Here is a 22,322-nt window from a genome sequence, read left to right as displayed (position 1 = left end):
TTTCCAGCACAAATCCAGGTTTTCTCACCCTCCACCCCCCCCCACAAATTCACTCTCCTGCTGGTGATAGAACCGTGTAACGTGCAAGATCAAACAAAAAAGGTACGAGATTCTCTCTTTAGGGGGTGCGTTTTGCACCTTCCAGGGGGCCACGTTTCCAAGCTTTTCTCCACAGCCACCAGGGTTGGTCACTGAGCGCCCGTAAGCGGGGAAGACAGGCGGAAATGCCGCCCCGATCCCCTGACTCCCGGAGCTGGCGCTTTAAGGGAAGCACCCCGCCCCCCGCTACAAACCCCGAGGAGTCCCCGGCCCAGGGAAACCAGCAGCGGGAGCCCAGGCTGGGCGCTGGGTCCACAGGGGCGGGGCAGCCGGCAGGGGCACGTGCAGTGACCGCCCCAAAGCCGCAGGGGGCAGCCGAGAGCCGGCACTCCTCGGCCGGGCCCCGCCCCGATGCCATGACACCTCCCCCTGTGATGTCAGACGCAGGTCTCTAGGCAACAGAAGCCCAAACAGCGCGTTCACGTTTCCTCTCCGCCTGGCAGCGCGGGGGGCGCGAGCGGCCGGGGTCCGGGCAGCAACACCAGCCCCGGGGCGGCATCGGGCTCGAGACCGGCACGAGCATGGCGCTACCGCTCCTGCCCGGGAACTCCTTCAACCGCAGCGTGAGTGACAGCGGCAGCCCCGCCCCCGAGACCCCGCCCCCAGCCGCATCCTGTGCCCCCGCTCCTCGCCCTCCCCCCCCTCCCGGTCCTTTGCCATCCCGCCCAGCCCCCTGCCCCTGCCCACCCTGCAGAGCCCCCTCGGCACTCCCCCTTCCCCATCATCCTGCACCGCTACCCTCCTGTCCCCTTCCCACAGCAGCCCTGTGCATAGCCCCTGCCCCTAGCCCTCCCCCACCCACTCTGCCCCAGCCACCCCCGGTTTCCCCCCCAGTACCTCCCACCCTGCCCTCCTTGCATAGCTCTTTCCCCAGCAACCCTGCATAGCCCCTCCCCTGCACCTACCACCCTGCATCGCCCCTCTCCTGCACCACCTACCCCTTGTACTCCCTTGCACCTAGCAACGCCTGCACCAGAGCCCCTTGTATCTAGCAATCCCACTCGGCCCCTTCACCTGTACTCTTTACCCATCACACCTACCTTTCACAGAGTCCCTACCCCTGACCCAGCACTCCTGGCACCTAGCAACTGCACAAGCGCCTGGGTCTGCATCAGAGCCCCATCTGCACTGCTTCTACCTTCTGGTACCCTCACACACCTTGTAGCTCCTGCACCTAGCAACCTCCCCCTGCACCCCTCTCCTGGCACCTGCCCCATGAATGCAACAACCCCTAGATATTCTTTCTAATCAACCCCCACCTACCCACACACTCCCAACTCCCCCTTTGTTCCTCTCTATATGCTCCCTAGGTATCTCCCCAGCATACCATACTAATCTACCATGCAGGTGTTCAATGCCTTTGTTTTCTTATGTGTGGGGAAATAGGGACAATGATACTTGGCTCCCTTGATAAAAAGCTTTTGAGATCTACTGATGAAAAATGCTCTGAAAGAGCCAAGTGTTGTTGTTGCTCCCCTGCAACGTACTTCCCAAGTGCACCCTAATGAACTCCAGGCTCCCCCAATATTCTTCCACAACATACCCTTCAGCATTATCACTTCCAGTATGAAGAAAAGGAGGACTTGTGGCACCTTAGAGACTAACAAATTTATTTGAGCATAAACTTTCGGGACTACAGCTCGTTTCATTGGATGCATGCATAGCCCCAATGAAGGCATGCATCTGATGAAGTGAGCTGTAGCTCACGAAAGCTTATGCTCAAATAAGTTTGTTAGTCTCTAAGGTGCCACAAGTCCTCCTTTTCTTTTTGCGGATACAGACTAACACGGCTGCTACTCTGAAACTTCTAGTATTCTCTCAATATACACAAGTATAGCTCTTGATTGAACTCAAGATGTGATTGCTTCACACTGTCTCTCTTATACTTATCATGTTCCTAGAAACCCATACATTTGAAATGACTGTGCTTATCCCAGGGGAGAAGGGAGTGTAAGTCTAATTTTCAGAAGATTGTTAAAAAAATGTTTATTGCCAACATCAGGTGTTGGCAGCATTTGCACCTGAGGAAATATTGCTACAAATGTGTTCTAGCAGCAAGTGTAGATGAGGACAAACACAACTTGTCCTTGTCTATACTTGCTGGTAAACAATGTTTCAGCTGTACCCGTCGTCAGCAATAGGTATTTTTCTCTGTGTATATGAGGCTTTGCTTCCAATACACTTATCCTCTCTGGCCTGTCTGCACTGGAGAATTATATAGTGTGTGATTAAAATATTAGTCTGGGCCCAGCGTAAGTGGTATACTACTACAGTGTCCACACTATCAATTATATTTCACTTGCACTTATCTGTGCATCCACCCACAGCTGTAAAGTAAGCACATTGCCCTCAGGGGTCAGTGATGGGAGGACTAATTATCATTTACAAACTAGTTTTAGTGCTTCTCAATTTCATGAATACTGTAATACTGCAAGCTAGCATTGACTAAGAACAACTTTATTCAGACTTGCTTACAGTACGGCAAACAAAAAAAGATATAAAGTATGCCTTTAAAACATTTGTAGCAAATCTGGGACTTGGGGGAGAGAAGGGGGGGAACTGACCTCTAGTACATCAAAAAAAATTCCAACATAGGTATGTCATAGGTGCTTTCTTCTGCTTCCATTGAAGTCCATGGCAAGACTCCTGTTGACTTGTTTGGCAGTAGGATTGGGCTCCACAGTAGTTGTCACAAGCAGACTTAACTTAAATTCTGGAGTTTGCTACCTTCTCATTACACATTTATTGAGCAAAAGTAAAATAGTGTTACATTTATAACAATTCTTCTTTTTGAAGGCTAAAGTAAAAAATGAACGTATTTAGCAAGCAAGGAAGAACTGAGTAACCAACCAGTAGTTTTTAGGACAGTTTGAACTTTGCTTATTTATGTAACAAAGGAAAATGGAAAGACAAATACACTGTTTAAAAAAAAACACCAAAATCAAAACCAGGACACTTCAGGGATAAACAAAGTTAAGAACGATAATACATCATTCATAGCTGACAACAGCATTATTTATATAGTTCCATAAGTATTCATGGCTGTTTGTAAATATGTAGAAGGACAAGGTTCTTACCATGAACTCTAAAATAAAAGAAAATAGAGTTTAGACAGCCACCACTTTTTCAGATCTGTCCATTAAGGATGGGGAAATTTAAATAATAAATTTGCTGAATAGCACAAATATTATCAAATATTTTTGAACATCAGTAGGTAAATACTCGGAAGTGAGTGTGCCAAAATGAAGTTCAGGTTCAAAGGCTAGAGAGAGAGAGTTAAATCTTCATGAGAATATTCTACTTAGTCATGTGGCCTCATTTATCTATTTTGTAATCATTCTTCAGATATTTTAGCTGCTGGTTGTTATTGCTAGCTTTTGCTGTTCTCAGTGCCCTTTTCTCGGAGAAGACTAGGAGGTGGGATGTGGGGTGTAAATCTCACTCTAAAATTTTTGTCATGAGCCACTTTATCTCAACTACTACAGTTGGCCTACTGTGTTTTCATTTTGTAATGAACTGGCTGGTGTGTATATGATTCCTCAGATACTCTGGTGATGAGTGCATTCATAGGTGCTGGTGCACCCCCTGGCTTGAAGTGATTTCTATCATATACAGCAGGGCTGGCCAACCTGAGCCTGAGAAGGAGCCAGAATTTACCAATGTGCATTACCAAAGAGCCCCAGTATCAGGCTCCCCGTCAGCTCTCCCTCCCGCCTCCAGTGTCTCCCACCTGCCAGAAGCACCTAACCCTCCGTCCCTGTGCCTCCCACCTGCTGCAATCAGCTGTTTTGTGGTGTGCAGGAGGCTCAGGGGAAGGGTGGGGGGAGGAAGAGGAGCAAGGGTGTGGCAGACTCAGGAGAAGGGCTGGGGGTATTGGGGGAAGGAGTGGAGTGGGGCTGGGGCCTGGGGCAGAGCCAGGGGTTGAGCAGTGAGCACTTTGTAGCACATTGGAAAGTTGGCGCCTATAGCTCCAGTCCCGGAGTTGGTGCCTATGCAAGGAGCCGCATATTAACCTCTGAAGAGCCGCATATGGCTCCGGAGCCACAGGGTGGCTACCCCGATGTACAGGGGTTTACGGTTTGATTCAAAGGCTCTCAGCACCCCTATGATACAAATAGTTCCAGCAACCCTGGATGCATTAGAAATACCTACATAGATGTGTACCATCTCTATCCACTGGATGGAAGCAGAACTGCTCAATTGTGTACTATACCTTCTTTCTAATAGGGGAGCTCCTTTTAGCTTAATCGGTAAAGGTTTCTTTCTTGGTGGAGAAATGTTAGGAGTTGTCTCTATTGCTTCTGTGAAGTTTTGAACAGACTTTGAGAACCGTGAAGGTTCTACTTTATCACAGATTAGATACAGTACTTGGCTTTATATACTAAAGGTCTAGATAAGGAACATATATATATGGTGTGTGTATGAATATATATATATATATATATAGTTAGAACTCATTGAATTATATATACGTGTACACACACACACACACACACACATAGTCCAGAGAGATCTAATTATATGCATCGTTTTCAAAAATTAAGTCACAGTTAGTACAAGACAGTACAGAACACAACAGAGCTGGATGGTACCATGCTCACAGCACTAAGGTGGTCTTCCAAGGCTATGCTTGCTGTAGTGTAGCAGTGATGCTTAATTTTGCTGAGAGGCATGTTTTTGGAGGTTGCTGCTTTTATATACTTTTATATACTATATACAGACTAACAAAAAGGTTTGGACCATTCCTGCCACAGCTGCCTTCCCTTCTCTTATCTTCACCATGAGAACAACAGGTGCAGAGCAGCAACAGTAGCAGTGTTCTGGATGTTTTTGGGGGTTGCTGCTTCTATATACTGGAAAACATAAAAACCACATTGGTTACTACTAGGAGCACTACCACCAGTGCCTCATCTTTTGTGGAGAAATCTAGTTCCAGCAGTAGCACCTACAAAACAAGAAGGATTAGTGGCTTTGTCCTTGCTATTCCTGTTAGCTCTTGGCTTATTTTTTTTTCTGCTGTTAATTCCATCATTCCGCTTCCTGTTGCTGTTGTCAACACTACTACAATGACCATTCTCTTCTGTTCCCACTGCTACTGTTATGCCAGTTACTATGCCTATGTGAAGGGCAAGAAGAAGTGTGGATGGAGAGGTGAAAGTACCCATTTTATTTGATTTGTACATGCGTAATCAGCAAATTTGCCGAACTAGGATGTCTCTCAGGGGTACTGGTTGAGCTTTGTGATTTTTGGCAATTATTCTAGCTCAGTGGAGATGATGAATTTGTTAAAATTGGGGCTTGTAAAGTGATTTCATGATGCTTAGGTCTTTGTGTATGTCTCAGTCTCCTTCTGGTTCTATATTTGTCAAAATTTATCTATAAGCAGCATTCAGTCTCTCCTTAGCTATGACACATACAGAAAGGTTTCATCTCTGCTTGTTTCCTCTTTCCATATCAACTGTACACAATAGATTGCTAAGATGGACATCTCACAGCTGCCCCTGTTGCTGGCACTTGGTAGGTAGCATTCCCTGTCCCTGTCCTACTGTAAATAGTGCCTCCTTCCAACTTGGCAGCTTCCCAGAAAACAGTATTACTACTGAAATGGCTTATGCTGTTAGTGACCATTCTACTTAATCGAGACCAATGTCTAACCATTTGGGCACCCGAGTTAATTAGACTCAAGGATTATATATAAATCCTTATATATACACCTTATAAATACCTAAAGATAGATTTTTACAGTATCCACCCTAGTGCCCTCTTTTCACTGGATGAAACAGCAGAACTAACAGAAACCGTGCAACTTTTGATGTTTCATTTGCTGCAGAGGGTAGGATGATTTCTGGTAGAAATGGATCAGGAGGCAGCAGAAGCTTGAAACATTCACTGCTGGAAAAGGGAGGAACTCGCCTCCCTGCCCCCTCCTTCTTCTTTTTCTTTTAAGGCACTTATCATGCTCCATTGAAAAACAGGGGAAAATATATTGTGCAATTCCGTTTTCCTGATCCTGCTAGTGAGGCCAGGATTAATTAAGAACCAATGATGTCTTAGTAGTAGTTACAGCAACAGGACAAGCAAGCACAGCTTCAGGAGCAGGAAGTCTCAAAGGCCAACTAGCATTGCTATTGTTAATGTGGTGGTTGATTTTTAATCCATGTAGAATGGCAGCATTTTGAGCTTCATATAGTCAGTGCCACACAAGCTGTAGGCATACACTTTGGGAATGTTGTTTGCTGGGACAGAAACTTGTGAAGCCTGATAACTGTGATCCATCTGTTGAATCTTATGTGTAATGGATGTCCCAATTTAGTGCATGAGAGTATGCCCAAGTACAGCAAAAAGAATGCACAAGCTGTTTTGAGTCCAGAATGGGTAAGGAAAGTGGTGCAGTGGCATGCCTGGCACTATCTCCCTCTGTCATCCTACTCTCCTGCTGTTAGTACTGTCCCATCTGCCTCCATTCAAGGTAGCAGTACCATCACTTGTATTCTCTGTTCTCTTCTCCACTGGGGCTAAGGGCAAAAAAAAACCCCAACCTAAATTGGTGGTAGCAACATGAATGCCTATTATTGTTCCAATCATGCAGTGCTTTAATACCAAGATCAAGCACACCCCACCATGCAGCTGATCACACAGCTGAGATGATGACAGTGGGCATGCAGCCCTTTTAAATTAGTGGGGTGAAGGGGAGAAAGCTGGATTTTAGCTGACCAATGAATTTTTGTTCCAAAAGTTTGAGATCCTATTGAGATGCATCTTTTCTCAAACAGTTCTGCCTGGTACTTCTCAGAAGACCTGAAAGTGAGTTTACAGACCTGAGAAGAAGGGGGAAGGTGGGGGGGAAGGTCTCATCTTCTGTGCCACTAATGTTTGGAACAGCTCAAATTCCATGCATGCACCTCTGACTTCAACAGCTTACTGGAATTACCCTCAATGATGCTAATGTTGCTATTGTTACCATGACAATTGCTGCCTCATGCATTCTCTGCTACTTCTCCAATGTTGCCAACCTCAAGAGATCAAAAGTTGCCCCCCCCAAAATCATGAGATTTAAAAAAAAAAAAAAATTACATTGTGTATGGCAGTGGTTCTCAAAGCCGGTCCACTGCTTGTTCAGGGAAAGCCCCTGGCGGGCTGGACCGGTTTGTTTACCTGCCGCGTCCGCAGGTTCGGCCAATTGCGGCTCCCACTGGCTGTGGTTCGCCGCTCCAGGCCAATGGGGGCTGCGGGAAGGGTGGCCAGCACGTCCCTTGGCCCGTGCCGCTTCCCACAGCCCCCATTGGCCTGGAGCGGCGAATTGCGGCCAGTGGGAGCCGCCATCGGCTGAACCTGCGGACGCAGCCGGTAAACAAACCGGTCCGGCCCGCCAGGGGCTTTCCCTGAACAAGCGGTGGACTGGTTTTGAGCACCCCCTGCCCATCCCCAGTGTGTCTATGTGACAATTAGTGCTGCCCACTCTCCCAAATGTACTGGGTAAGAGGATTTTGGCCCCTGCTATAGGAGCTCTCACCCCCACATCTGCATATCCACTATGCAGCGATTAATCCTGTCCCTCCCAGCCTCACCTCTGGTCCTTAGAATCATAGAATCATAGAATATCAGGGTTGGAAGGGACCCCAGAAGGTCATCTAGTCCAACCCCCTGCTCAAAGCAGGACCAATTCCCAGTTAAATCATCCCAGCCAGGGCTTTGTCAAGCCTGACCTTAAAAACCTCTAAGGAAGGAGATTCTACCACCTCCCTAGGTAACGCATTCCAGTGTTTCACCACCCTCTTAGTGAAAAAGTTTTTCCTAATATCCAATCTAAACCTCCCCCACTGCAACTTGAGACCATTACTCCTCGTTCTGTCATCTGCTACCATTGAGAACAGTCTAGAGCCATCCTCTTTGGAACCCCCTTTCAGGTAGTTGAAAGCAGCTATCAAATCCCCCCTCATTCTTCTCTTCTGCAGACTAAACAATCCCAGCTCCCTCAGCCTCTCCTCATAACTCATGTGTTCCAGTCCCCTAATCATTTTTGTTGCCCTTCGCTGGACTCTCTCCAATTTATCCACATCCTTCCTGAAGTGTGGGGCCCAAAACTGGACACAGTACTCCAGATGAGGCCTCACCAATGTCGAATAGAGGGGAACGATCACGTCCCTCGATCTGCTCGCTATGCCCCTACTTATACATCCCAAAATGCCATTGGCCTTCTTGGCAACAAGGGCACACTGCTGACTCAATTCCTCTCTTCATTCCTCTTTTCCAGGCCAGTGGGGTGGGGGCCATCTCTCCCTTCCAGGCTGTTGAGGCAGGTCCATGGACTCTTCCCACCCCTCTACCCCTTCCCAGGCTGGGTGCTGCAGGGAGAGGGGGCGGATCAGAGGCACTGTCCTGTCCGTGTTTCTCACAGTGGGAGGAGGAAGTGGAGCTGCATTGAGCTGCTGGGCTTTTTGTTCCCTCCTTCCTTCACCCCTCCTGAGAGTCCAGCAAGCAGAGGAGTAAGACTCTGCTGGCTTCCTGCAGGGCTGAACTTCACAAGGGGGCTGCAGCTTCTCACGTCATCATGAGATGAGTGTTGGCAACACTGTACTCTCCAGTCAGTGCCACCAGAACTAGTGCATCACTATTTCTTCGTGTTATTCTCCTCAACAAATACCACACATCCCTAAACATATTGGATAATCTGCAGGAAGTCTTGGATGGTACATGGCTAGAAAATGGTCAGCTTAAATTTGCCTTCTTTGTTATAGCCGTAAGGTCTAACATGGTGAGAGAAATTGCCAATAGATATTGTGGCAACTTCTGTTGCTTTGCTTATCCCTCAGTTTCCTGGTCATCCATTATTTCCAGAGAGAACCTGAATGTCAGAGTGATGTCACTGCCACAGTGTATACCATATGTATTCACTTCCAGTGTTTGGTCAAAGCAACCAACAAAGTATATGTGTAAAGAGACCTTTGTGCTTTTCTTCCTTTCTTACTTAAAGGAATATGCTGGCACATACACACTGTTTGTTTGAAAAGTTTATTGTTCGCAGAACCTTTTAAGGTTAGTTTGCTTCTAATAATGATTCTGCATATAACCATTTTTAAGTGTTCTTTATGTAGAACCCTCTATGATTTTGCAGCAGACAGTGAAAGATTCATGATGGAATTTAATTATTCGGCCATTTGGTTTTCATATAAAAAGTTACATTTCCGGAAGAATTCCTATGGGAGCAAATCTTGATCACTTAACAATTTAAGACACAACTAACCAAAATAAAAAACAGACAGAACAACAGGAAGGCTGTCTCAGGACAGGCTCGAGATACACAACACCTAGTTTTGAGAGCTGTTTTCCTTTACCTAGATAAAATACTTCCCTCACTTATTGGCCATGGTTTTGACAACTGTGTTTTTCTCCCCAGCTATTGCTTCAGTAATAGAGGGGGAAAAAATAAGAAATATTAGATGTGCCCAAAGTGGTGCTATTCTGTAGAGCCCTTTGGTATAAATCAGCCATTTTTGCCTGCAAATTTATCTTTTTAAATTCAGCTTTATTATATTTATTTCCCATTTGAACTCAAATGTAGAAAGCTTTCTCCTGCTATGTCTCCTCCACACCACCTTTCCCAGTTTGGTGAGGAGCTACTAAGGTAAGAAAATAAGGACACAGAACAAGAGAGCCGTTGACCAGCATCAGAAAAAAAAGACGGAGAATAAAAGTAGCAACCCGCAAACCTTTTACAAAGAAATTGCCATACTGGATCAGACCTGTGGTCCACCCATGTCCCATTTCTGAAGGTAGCCAGCATCAGATGCTTCAGAGGAAGATGCACTGTGTTATAAAGGAGTACTTCTTTAGTTGCTTTCATTATGCTTCCTTGACCATGAACATGCTCCTTATACACTTAAACAATACTTCGCTTCTCACTGAACATATGGGTATACATTCCTATTGCCAGAAGCAGGGAAAGAATGGAAAGGAGAGATCTATTCACCCTTCTACAGGCATAGGGGCAACTGCACACAAGAAGATGAGGGAGGACCAGTGGAGTAATTTTTGTCCAACAGTTGGACCGAACAAGGAACTGTTTCCACAGATGAGCACAATTCCCCCTCTTCCCAAATCCCCTCACTAGTACTATGTCCTACGTTTATACTATAAAAGTTTGTGTGTGTGTGTGTGTGTGTTCATGCGTGCTCATCTACATATGATCAAATATATCAAGGATACAAATATCCCTATCTGTAAGATGGGTATTGAGAATTGACCAGCTGGATTGGTTCACTTGATTGGCAGTATTCTGGTTATGATATATTTTTAGAATTTCCATTTAAAATTAATTTGAGGGAAGTTTTTAAGCTGTTGATTTAAATACATCTTTTTACGATTATTTAGTAATGGCGTATTCTCTTTTTTCCAATCTGTTTACAGCTAGGGAAAGAAAAGTTTCATAAGTCTCAGCATTGGGGTTACTGCAATAAAATTGCTATGTTGGTGGGAGAAGATAAACCTGGAATAGGAGGTGAACCTTTGCGTGGACAAAAGCTGAAACCTAAATATACTGTGTTTCCCAGAGGTGTGGGAAGTGATGCTCCTTCATGGGTAGCATTTGATAAACAGGTATGTAGAAGTCGATCTCTGATATAAAAGTGTTTTTGCAAGTGGTTAATTTATGCTAAAAAAGTATAAAGTGGGTAGAACTTAAAAGAAAAAGAAAATATTTTCTGCACAGCAATGGTTGACATTTATTTTTCCACAGTATTAAGTGTAGCTACATTGATCGATATACTAACTGCAACTGTCTAAATAGTCCACCACAAAGTTCCTAACTGGGGATTGGAGGATACAGTGTGAATTTTGCAGGACATAAAGTATAAGGAAGGACAATGATATATTTCTTTTTAGTGAAATATATAGGGACCAAGAAATTATCTGGTTATCTTAAAAAACATCAGTGGAGCTCATATATGAAAAGTTACAAGATGTAATTGATAACTTCTATCCCTGTCCAGTGGTGAGCTATGTATGGTTCAGAGACCCACTGGAACAGAATTGAGGCTCTGCTTCTACAAAGCAATTCGCCTATCTAGACCTTTATACCTGTGCGAAACGCCATTGATTTCCCTGGAACTCCAGATGGGTGTAAGGGTTTGATTGGATTGATTCCTTTTGTGATAGATAGACTACCAAAATATTTTAAGATGTTTAATATCCAATAGAAAAAATGAGTTATTTGATTTGTCACCCTAAATTGTGTTTATTCTTAAAACATAACTAGTCATTTTTCAGTTTAAGGTAATCTCCTTTTCTCTTCCCCTCTGCCCCATCCTTTCTAAATGATTTTGCATTATTGAAATGGATGACTTAGCAATTACATATATTTCAGTCTTACAAAGCATAAGCATATTCATATACAAGGGTATAAAGAGAAACAATGTTTGTGGAGCAAAAAGCTTAATTGATCAAACTAGTATTACAAAGTGAAAAGCAATTGGGCATATGAGTACAGTAATGAATGGTTATTTAGGACCTGATCTTGCATAGAGGTCCTTGCATGTGGGCTCTTCCATCTAGACGGATTCTCATGGGGGTCAGTGAGATTCCATTTGGGCACAAGGGACCAGCTGCCTGGATTCCTGTGCGGATCAGGATATTGAAGTAGAGAGGTGTGTCAGCACATAATGCATCCCATTATTATGGGACCAATGGCTCTGCCCCAGAGGTAGGCTTGCAAACAGTCTTCTCATTATAAACCCTAATGTAACCTAATCACATCTGTTTAATCAAGAAGCTGAAAATGTGACATGCTTACTCTATGGCAAGAGGAGTTTATTTTGCCAAGTCTGAAGGATCTAGATAAAACTCATTTTCAGTAAGAAGCAAGTAAAAATTCCCCCTACTTTTGTAATATAACAAAAATAACTAATACTTTTTGGAGTGTATATAACGGAAATATTGACTTAGTTTTAAATTCTTCCTGAGCCACGGCAGCTTCTTCATGCTCCTCTCTGGGACAATGATGCTCCTGGGGGTTGGTGGTGGAATGTCTCCTTTGGGCACTTACAAGCTCTGAGAAGAAGGGTGCTCTGTGGAAATGTGCTGTCCAGATGTGGGGAGGGAGGGGAGATGAAATCTCTCTTCTGTTCTCAATGTTGATGTGTCTGATGCACCATGCCTCCAAAAGTCTTCTCCTTTCAGAAGCAACTTTGTCTCAACAGGACCCCTTCCCAAAAGGCAGATGATTCTTTATCTACACCACTCCTGCAGTGGATTCGGCAAGTAAAGGCAGAATCTTTCTTTGCCCTTTGCTGTTACCAACCTTTCCCTCTTTAGCCTTAGTTAATGGACCATTGTATGACTTACAGGAAAAAATAGAAAATGATGGAACCATGACTTCAGAGGGAACCATGACAGAAGTACTTTTCCACTAAATGTATGAGACAAGGGTTTTTCTGGCACACAGAACACACTACTATGTAAAGAACCGAATGGGGTTGGAGAACATACCAGCCACTGGCAGCCTCATGGTCCAGGTGCCCTGCACAATTAGCCTAGTTCCAGCTTTATTTAAGTGGAAGTACAAGCACTGGTTTGCTAGAAAAGCTTGAGTGGAGATGAGAATAACCAAGGCAGACAGGCTTGAAGGCTTGGAAAGGGATGGGTTCTGGAGGGCTGTCGGGAATGTCAGGAATGAAGCTGGGGAAGACACTTCCCACAGAGAGAGGAAAAAGAGGATGGGGGAATAGTATCAGCCCAAACCATTCTCTGGTTCTTACCTTACCCTTTTCCCTCCTTGGAGGAATTCTCATTCATCATTTAACATGCCTTCTTTGAGATGCTAGCTATACATATGTCAAGCTGCCCAGTCACCTCCCATGGTTATTCTTGCTGCCAGAGGTAAGATTTAAGCTTCTACAGAATTAAAAATAAGTAATAATAAAATTATGTTTATATAGCATTTGCATGAAAGCGCTTTACAAATGAGTGGGCATTAGTGTCCCCGTATGGGAAAACTGAGGCAGAGCGTTGAAGAAAGTTGTCTGTGGACATGCAGCCAGTCAGCAGCAGAGCCAGGAATGGAACAGGTCTCCTTGTCCATTGAATCACAATACATCCAGTTTTGTTAAGACATAAGTAATGTCATCTGAAATGGTTGATGGTTGAGGGGTATTGGGCAAAGTTAAGATTGTTTATGTTTACTTCACTGACCACCAAAAATTGTAGCTAGTATTTTCACATCTGGGTGCCTAAGGTGAGGCACTTAAATCCATGATTAGAAAACTGTATAAATGCCCAACTTAGGCACCAAGTGTGAGAATTTTGGCCTTATTTTTTAACTATATCAACTCAAAGTTGATCGGAGACTATATTGTACTATTTAGACAACCTTAACTGATAACTTACAGATTTGTTATGTTTTTAACTCCTAATGTTATTGTCCTGAAGCTTAAGTGTTAACTCATTTGTTAACTTGCAATCAAGGTTACTAAAGTTCTTAAGATTTTTTTGTTTTTTTGGGCCAGGGAAAGGGTGGAAGTCAGAAGGGCATTATCATGTACTGTTCAAGTGCTGCAAGCTGCCCAGGTCTTTGTTCCTTCAGGGTAAATTTTAACCCCTTTTCTGTAAAGAGAGATTCTCCACTCTTGCAGTTACATCCTTCTTCAGCAGAGCAGGAAGGACAGCCCAATTAAGAAACAGGACTGGGAGCCAGGAGATCTGCCACAGAACTTCCGGTGTGATCTTAGACAGTGCACTTGGCCCTTCTCTGCCTCAATTTCCCCAGCTGTAAAAATAGAGATTGATACCTGCCCAGGGATGTGCTCAAGTCTACTTAATTACTATTTGAAAAAGTACTTTGAGTGTCTCTGGTGGAAATGCTAAAGAAAGGCAAATTATTAGCAATTATGTGTTATGTTATGTAGAGAATTTTGACATCTTTAAAAAATTTCGAAGCCTACTTCAGTCAGACATCCATCAGTACCCGTATGGCATGAAGAATGGATAGATAGGGTCTTTCTTCCATTGGTCAATTTTATCAATGGATTCCAGATTAAAAATGCATTCTTTCATTACGTAAATCTTGAAAATATAATGCTTATGAAAGAGGTACTAGTTAGCACTGGTTTGAGCTGGACATGATAGGGAAAACTATGCAAGTTTCCTTCGTGTTTTCTTGCCTGTTTGTGCTGTGCTTACTTTCCTCTTGGTCCATATACAAACATTTTTTACAATTTTCCCCAAGCTTGACCTCACGAATAAAGACAATAAATGGTGCCAAGTTGTTGAGTAGTTTTGCTATGTGCACAAATGAGTAGTAATAGATGAGCAAAACTCACTAGTACATGTAACCATATGGAAGAGGTCAGGGTCTCCAGAGGTGAAAGCTGCTGTAGTAAACTACTGAGCAGTGCACTCACAAACATTATTTTAGGATTACTACTAGTGTAAGTTAAAGGAAGGGAGGATCTAGATTTGTGTTTGGCGAGGCCAGCCCCAGCCTTCCCTGAGGTTCACACACTCACTGAAACACAAAACCCGGTAAGTTTTGAAGTGATTGTTTTGTACAGCCCTAAATGGCACCCAGTTTTAGGAAGCTTATATGGGGTTTCTCTGTGACAGTAGTCTGCTGATAGCTTAATATTTGATTTTTTTCCCCTTCTCTACTCAGATTTGGTGATAAAAATGCCACCCAAAAGAATATAAAAATATGCGATTTCATGTGGATTCGTATTCTTATATTTCTGAAAAGTAAATCTACCTGCTGAAATGCACACATTTTGTTATCTTTATAATTAATTGTGCATCTGTACAACTTCCCTTTATTGACATCTTTTTTTATTGTAAACACACTGGGTAAAGACTTCGCTTCTTTATATTTATTTATTTATGCTTTTTTGTAGGTATTGTCTTTTGATGCCTATTTTGGTGAAGAAGTGCCTGAAAAAAATCAAGAGCTATATAGAATAAGACATTGTAAAATATACTTCTATCTTGAAGATGACACAATTCAAGTGGTTGAACCCCAAGTCAAAAATAGTGGAATACCACAAGGTACCTATTTATAATAACCTTCCTTTGTTTCTTCACCTCTAATCTTTTCCTTATTGAAGTCTTTGTCCGTCTAAAAGGATACCTAAAGTGTCTGCTTACATAGGCCTGTTCTACACTACAAAGTTTTGCTAGCATAGTTATGTCCACTAGGAGTGTGAAAAAAATCACACCTCCTACCTGACATAGCTCTCCTGGCAAAGCCCTCACTGCTCTGCTGACAGAGGGGCAGGTATTAGCTTCTGTCAGCATAGTTAATGTTTGTGGAGATGGTGCAACTATGCTGGGAAAAGAACTTATGCTGGCTTATGCCACTTCTATACTAGGGGGCTCTGCTGGCGTAGCTATGCTGGCCAAGTCTTTGTAATGTAGACAAGTCCATAGTGTAGCTAATTTTGAGTACAAATCTATGACGGACTATAGATAAAATTCCTTTTCTTGCTATGGCCATTAATGAGTACTTCCTCACAGGCTTCAGTTTAGAGCAGGGATGGGCAAACTTTTTGGCCTGAGGGCCACATCGGGGTTCCGAAACTGTTTGGAGGGCTGGGTAGGGAAGTCTGTGCCTCCCCAAACAGCCTGGCCCTGTTCCCTCCCACTTCCCGCCCCCTGACTGCCCCCCGCAGAAGCTCCGACCCATCCAACCTCACCTGTTCCTTGTCCCCTGACCACCCTCTCCGGGGACCCTGCACCCCTAAGTGCCCCCCCCAGGACCCTGTCCCTCGGCCTGACAGGCCCCCTGGGACTCCGACACCTATCCAACCCCCCGACCCCCGTTCCCCATTCTGGGACCGTCCCCGCCCAGAACCTCTGCCCCATCCACCCTCCCCTTGTCCCCTGACTGCCCCCCAGGACTTCCTGCCCCTTATCCAACCCCCCTGCTCCCCACCCACTTACCATGCTGCTCAGAGCAGCAGGACTGGCAGCCGCACTGCCCAGCTGGAGCCAGCCATGCCGCCGCGCTGCCCGGCAGGAGCTCACAGCCCCGCTGCCCAGAGTGCTGGCAGCACAGCGAGCTGAGGCTGCGGGGGAGGGGCCGTTGTCTAGCCTCCCCGTCTGGGAGCTCAAGGGCCGGGCAGGACGGTCCTGCAGGCCGTAGTTTGCCCACCTCTGGTTGAGAGGATCCAGGTCTAGTTGACGACCCTCCTGTTTTTGAAAGAACATTCTGTGACCAAGCTGCTGGACAAAGTCCCTATTTTTACACAGCTATGATTGAAATTACATGATTATGGGTCTGTCAGCATAGTTGCATAAACTCTTAGTTTTCCAAGGGGATCCAAATTTTTATATATGCACAGGGCTCTACTTATCAGTGTTAGGGGTGAAATAAAATCCAGGAGTCCCTTTTCCTTTAGACAGTGCTTTGTGTACTGAATGACACTGCCTCTCTTGGTGTTGAGTGGCCCCTCCTTGTGATCAGAGGTCTCACTGGCTGTTCAGCAGAGGAGCTGGCTCTGGTTTCAGTAGGCACTCCTAGTCCTACCTGGGCAAATGCTCTATCAGGCTCTGGATGAAGGCTTGTCAAATCTCTGATTCTTTTAACGTGGGAAAATATGAAGAATTTAAACCCTCCGTCTGTGATTGGAGATAGCAGCCTGGAAATCTGTTCCTTGGTTCATGTGATACAGAAATGTGAGAAGCTACTTCTGGGTTAGATGTTCACAGCCTTTCTTGGCTACTAGAATGATCTTCAACAGCTGGTGCACCTGAAGCTTGAGAGCCTGCAATACAACATAGGGTGCCACTATGAGGCTTGTTGCAGGCTTGTTTCACTAAAGAAAGATAGAGAAGACCACTCTCCATTCCATTGGAGTTAGGTGTTGGAGCAAATATGTATCCCTATTGCCCGTGTAGTGGTAGGGGTTGGAGAGGCTAGGCTGCTGGGCTTAGAGTCCCACGCTGTTTGCTCAGGTTCCAGTGGGGACTGGAGGACTCTGACTGATCTCTTACATACTTGATTGAAGCTAGTGCTAACTGCTATTGGAGTACTTTATTTTTTTTTCTTTTGGTTTTAGATACTGTAACTTACCTTGAACATTATTGTAGAGAAGCAAAAATATTTTCAATGCACTATACAGGTGTATCTGGAAGAACTTTTTGGCTTATACAACTCAGTCCTGATTCTTTACTACAGAATTAGCAACTATTCTTGAGAGACAAGGTGGGTGAGGTAATCTCTTTTATTGGGCCAACTTCTGTTAGTGAGAGAGACAAACTTTCGAAAGTTTGTCTCTCTCACCAATAGAAGTTGGCCCAATAAGAGAGAGTACCTCAGCCACCTTGTCTTTCTAATATTCTGGGGCTGATAAGGGCTGCATACAACAACTCTTGAAGCGTTAAAATTAATTCAAAAGGACTACTCTGAGATTTTTTTTAAAAACTGTCTAACTCTCTGTTGCCACTTGTGTTGGTGAAGAGGCTTTATGATTTCAGTGTGTCTATAGCAGAGTTTTTCAGACCGTGGGGCATGCCCCCAGAGGGGGCCATGGAGAAATATTCAGGGGGGCTCGGGTCAGCCATGCGTGGGTGTGTGTGGGGGGTGTTGGGCAGGGAGTGCCATCTCTACCCATGACTCACCTCAGCAGGCCACCCAGCCTATGGGTCAGTGTCAGCATATACATGCCCAGTGCTGGCTCTGCCCCTAGAGACCATCACATGCACCTTCCCCTACCCTGAAAACCCAAGGGAGGGAGGGGCAGGTATGGCGGGGGTCTGCAATCAAAAATTGTAACTCAAATGGGGGGGCTCAGCTCAAATAGTTTGAAAACCGCTGGTCTATAGAGAGATGATATGGATAGAAAACCTCTTCAGCCAACCAGATTACAGATTTCAGCCAAGTCATTTGAATAAAATAGTCCATAAAGACAAAATGAGGATTTTAAGTGTTCTAAATTTCATGGCGGCTGGTGAGCTTTCAGTTGCCTGATGTAGGTAAACTGCAAAATACAATGTGTCCATAAGGAATTTATATTTTGTGTTAAATATCCAGGAAAGGTAAGAAGCATGCATTAACTTGGCTTTTTGAAAAGGTGAGAAACTAGATTTTACAGAAGATTTTACAGAAGACTTCTATTACTGGTATATGTGAAAATGTCTATTACTGATGTATTGTTTAGCCTGAGCACATTAAAAGTACTTAAGCAAAGACAACATTTTAAAAACACTATTTAAAAAAAAAAATCCAAAATCACTAGTTGCCAAGTACATTCAGTTGTAGATACAACAGTGGTCTAATGTTGTTAATCATACTTATATGCTGGTAACCCTCAGAACCCGTTCAGGACTCGGGCCACACTGCATTAGGTTCAGTATAGATATGAGAAAACTCAGTCCTTACCTAGAAGAGCTTAATCTTGAAAAGGAGGAGGAAGGGAGAACAGACAAAGGGCGTGGGAAAGAATTACAGCAAATAAATGAACAGATCCTGGTAACAATGGCTCTATGTTAGTTGCATGTAGTTATTTTTATACACTTATTTTTGTTCATACTTACATATTCTCTTTTGAGTGACTGTGCACTTACACGTTACACTGCAGGTGTACGTGCACCCAGTGCACTCGAGTCAGAGACTTTTGCCAGTAGTACCACTAGGTGCTGCATGTGCCCTCTCCCATCTTGTACACCTAGCCAAGGGCATAAAAAGGGCTGATCCACTGCCTCCCTCTTAGTTCCTTCACGCAACCCGTGGCAAGAGCTGGAGCTCCCCATACCTTTAGCTTAGGTTTGCCAGCTTTCTAAATAATTGTTTTGTATATAGCTATGTATAGGTAGTTCTAGTGTAGCTATAAGTTAATGTAATTACTCAGTTCTAGTTTAGGAAAAAACTGTTCATTTGGAATGAAGAAAAATCATCAGGATTCAAGCAATGTACCACATGCAGAGCTGTTTTCCGTGTGACAGGCAGGCATAAGAGCTTCTTGATTTGCCTTGGTAAGGGACATGCGCTGTACTTGTACCTCCTTCCCTACCAGGACTAAGAGACTGAGGGATTTCCGCCTCAAAGCCCTGCTGAAGCAGGGTAATGCATCCCTTTTCCTAACTGGACCCCAACAACAAAATAATTAAATCAAGTCGACAAGAAGTACTCCTTTTGCTACCTGGGATCCCAAGCAGAAATTGATGGGAAAACGTCACTCTTCACCCTCCTCCCCAGCCTCCTCAGAGCACTCCCAGCATTCTGATCCTTCATCTCATAAGAAGGCTTCCAGTAAGCACTCCACTACTGGTTTGAGGTGTCATAAGCACTCACGGGCTCCATTTGTGGTGACAGTGTCAACTTCGGCTTCTTTGGGGCCATTGAGAGTAGTCTCTTCATCCTTACTTGGTACATGGTCAGTAAAGCTGATTCAGACCCTATTGGCACTGCTGGCTGTCCAACTATCCTAGCTGAAGTCTTACCTGTCTTGGTCCCACTGGCTCCTCAGGCATTCCTGTCTGCAAAGGAATCTGTGTCTCCCCTTACCAGACTTTCCATTGTTATACCCGGCTCCAGTTGGGGCAACTCAGTATCTTTGGCACAGTTGATACGATCAGCACCTTCAGCACAATCAGCACCACCAGCCTGCTCAGCAATGCCAGCGCCTTTGATGTAGTCTGGGCAGACAGCATGTCTCTCCACATTATTATGCCAGCACCATTGGTTCTGCCAGTACCAATCACCTTGTTGGTACTCCGGCCATCTTGTCCCTTGGTTTCTTTGGATCTGCTGGTGTCCTCCATACCCTGACCACTACAGACTCCAAGGGGGACTGCCCCTCCCTTTTCTGAAGAAACCTACATTTCTTCTTCAGACTTTGAAAGGGAGGAACTTGTATCACTTTGAAGGTCTTTTAGATCACCTTTATAGCCCTCTTACATGGGGGTTATGGGTCCTAAGAATCAGGACTGGTTTTCCACCCTGGGCTACTCAGACATTGCAGTATCCATCCTAGCTTTACTGATCTTGGGCTGCTCTGAGGGATTCGAGACCACAATCACAATCTGAGGGGAGGATTCCTCCCACTCCAGTACAGGAAACCTCTGGTCAGGCTCCTGCTACCATCCCTTAACTTACTGGATTCAACAAAATCTGGAAAGGAGAAATAATGAAGGAGCTCCTAGACGTTCTTCTCTTCTCCCCCCCATATCTCATCCTCTTCTCCTGATGAAGCAGTCAGTCCAGATTCCACGTCTTCCCCACAGAGGACTTCGGAGTTATTAACCTCAACATTTGTGAGGTGCTCAGATTCTGCCATGATGGGGGCGAAACAGTTACTTACCTGTAAGTTAATGGTTGTTCTGTGAAATGTGTTGTGCACATATGCATGCCACTGCGGTGTATGTGTGCCAAAAACATTCGAGTCAGAGACTTTTGCCAGCAGGACCATTAGGTGGCACATGAGCCCCTGCTCTCCTCATACACCCAGCTTAGGGCATAAAACAAGCTCGTCTGCTGCCTTCCTCTTCATTCCTTCTTGCTGCTATCTAATGCCCAAAGTAGTGGGGAAGGTGGGAGGATTGTGGAAAGTTCATGCATACAACGCATCTTGAAGTGCAACACTTACTGTACAAGTAAGTAACCTTTTTTTCCTTCAGGTGATTGTGCACATGTACATTCCACTGCAGGTGACTCATCAGCAGCTCCAATACAGATGGTACAAATTCAGATCACCTGAACAGAGACTGTAATGCTGACTTGCTAGAGTTAGCATTGTCACAAGAAGCTTGAGTAATGGTGTAATATCTGGAAAAGGTATGTACAGACAACCACATTGCTGCACATAGACGTCTGCTATCAGGATATTGCTCAGAAGGGCTGATGAAGTGGACTGAGCCCTGATGGAGTAAGCCGTTATTCTCGGTGGAGGACAGATGTTAGCAGGACTGTAGCAGTTCTTAATGCGGTCAGAAATCCAGTGAAAGATTCACTGAGCTGACATGAAAGGTATGTCTATACTGCAGTTAGACATCTATGGCTGGCCCATGCCAACTGACTTGGGCTTGTGGGCTCGGGCTAAGGGGCTGTTTAATTGCACTGTAAATATTTGGGCTCATGCTGCAGCCTGAGCTCTGGGACCCTCCCACCTCGCAGGGTCATAGAACTCGGCTCCAGCTCTACATCGCAATTAAACACCCCCTTACCCTAAGCCCAAGTTGGTGGGCAAGGGCCAGCCACGGGTTTTTAATTGCAGTGTAGACATACCCTAATTGGCCTTTAACTCTCACACCGTAGGCTACAAAAACCCTGGGAGAGGCTCAAAAAGATCTAATATGGTCCAGGTAGAACGCCAAAGCTCTACAAACATCAAAGGTGTGGAGTCTTTCTTCAGCTTTGGAGAAGAAGGGGGTTTCGGGAAGAACACCAGAAGATGAACAGTTTGGTTCAGGTGGAAAGTTGACACTACCTTTGGAGTAAACTTGGGGTGTGGCCTAAGAGAAACTTTGGCTTTATGAAAGACCATGAAAAGAGGGTCACCCAGAAGAGCTTGAAGTTCTGAAACTCTCCTTGCAGAAGTGATGGTAGCCAGAAATGCCATCTTCATAGACAGTAGAGGTAGTGAGGTTGTAGCCATAAGTTCGTAGGAGGATCCCATTAGTCTAGAGATCCCATTCAGGTAGGGGACTAGACACAGATGGGTAAACATTCAGCAGACCTTCTAGATATCTGGATACCAAAAGGGTGAGAGAAAACAGAAAATCTATCTATTGCTGGTTGTAGTGAGATATGGAAGCCAGGTGGACTTTCCCAGAACTAACTGAAAGCCACATGATTTCAGGTGCAACAGATAGAATTTAGACACGTACTGGACTGTTTGATGGGGCAATAAATGTTGTGATTATGCCCAAGTCATAAACCGAAACTTTGCTGCATACGTGGATCTTTGCTGCATCTCTGCTGGATTTTTCTGTTTAACAAGATGGTTTAACTATCCTGGGAGCACAATCTCTCATGAGTTTTCAACCAGGGATCATCCATGAAGTGGGGAGACTAGAGGCTGGGATGTAGAAGAGACTTGCCCTGCTTCTGAGAGCGGTGGTGAAGTGGATAACATATCCCTCCTTTACAGTGCTGAGCACCTACTTGTCTGATGTGAAGTCTTTCCAAGCACAGTGAAAGAGAGAGGTGTCTTCTGGAGGAAGAAGATATGGTCAGTGTGCTGTCCTTGATCAAGCAGTCAAAATGAATGCTTGGAAGTTGAAGATGTCTGGTGAGAAGGGCC

General features: G+C 44.7%; 1 protein-coding gene across 5 annotated transcripts in view; it reads left to right on the top strand.

The window, feature by feature from the left end:
• Positions 1–501: 501 nt before the first annotated feature.
• Positions 502–22,322, top strand: part of EFHC2 (EF-hand domain containing 2) — a 91,505-nt gene continuing 69,684 nt past the window's right edge. For 4 of the 5 annotated variants that reach the window (XM_084616828.1, XM_084616830.1, XM_084616829.1 and 1 more), the window contains exons 1-3: positions 502–662; positions 10,507–10,695; positions 14,976–15,126. In XM_084616828.1, coding sequence (XP_084472954.1) covers positions 621–662; positions 10,507–10,695; positions 14,976–15,126 — 382 coding nt within the window. In that variant the 5' untranslated portion in view covers positions 502–620. Of the gene's footprint in view, positions 663–10,506; positions 10,696–14,975; positions 15,127–22,322 lie in introns of those variants that run through there. The other variant, XM_084616832.1, reaches the window with a different exon arrangement.

The sequence above is a fragment of the Lepidochelys olivacea genome (genome assembly GCF_965140295.1).
Source record: "Lepidochelys olivacea isolate rLepOli2 genome assembly, chromosome: 1".
Taxonomy (NCBI): domain Eukaryota; kingdom Metazoa; phylum Chordata; order Testudines; family Cheloniidae; genus Lepidochelys; species Lepidochelys olivacea.
The sequence above is the reverse complement of the archived record's forward strand: the minus strand, read 5'-3'. Positions and strand labels throughout refer to the sequence as shown.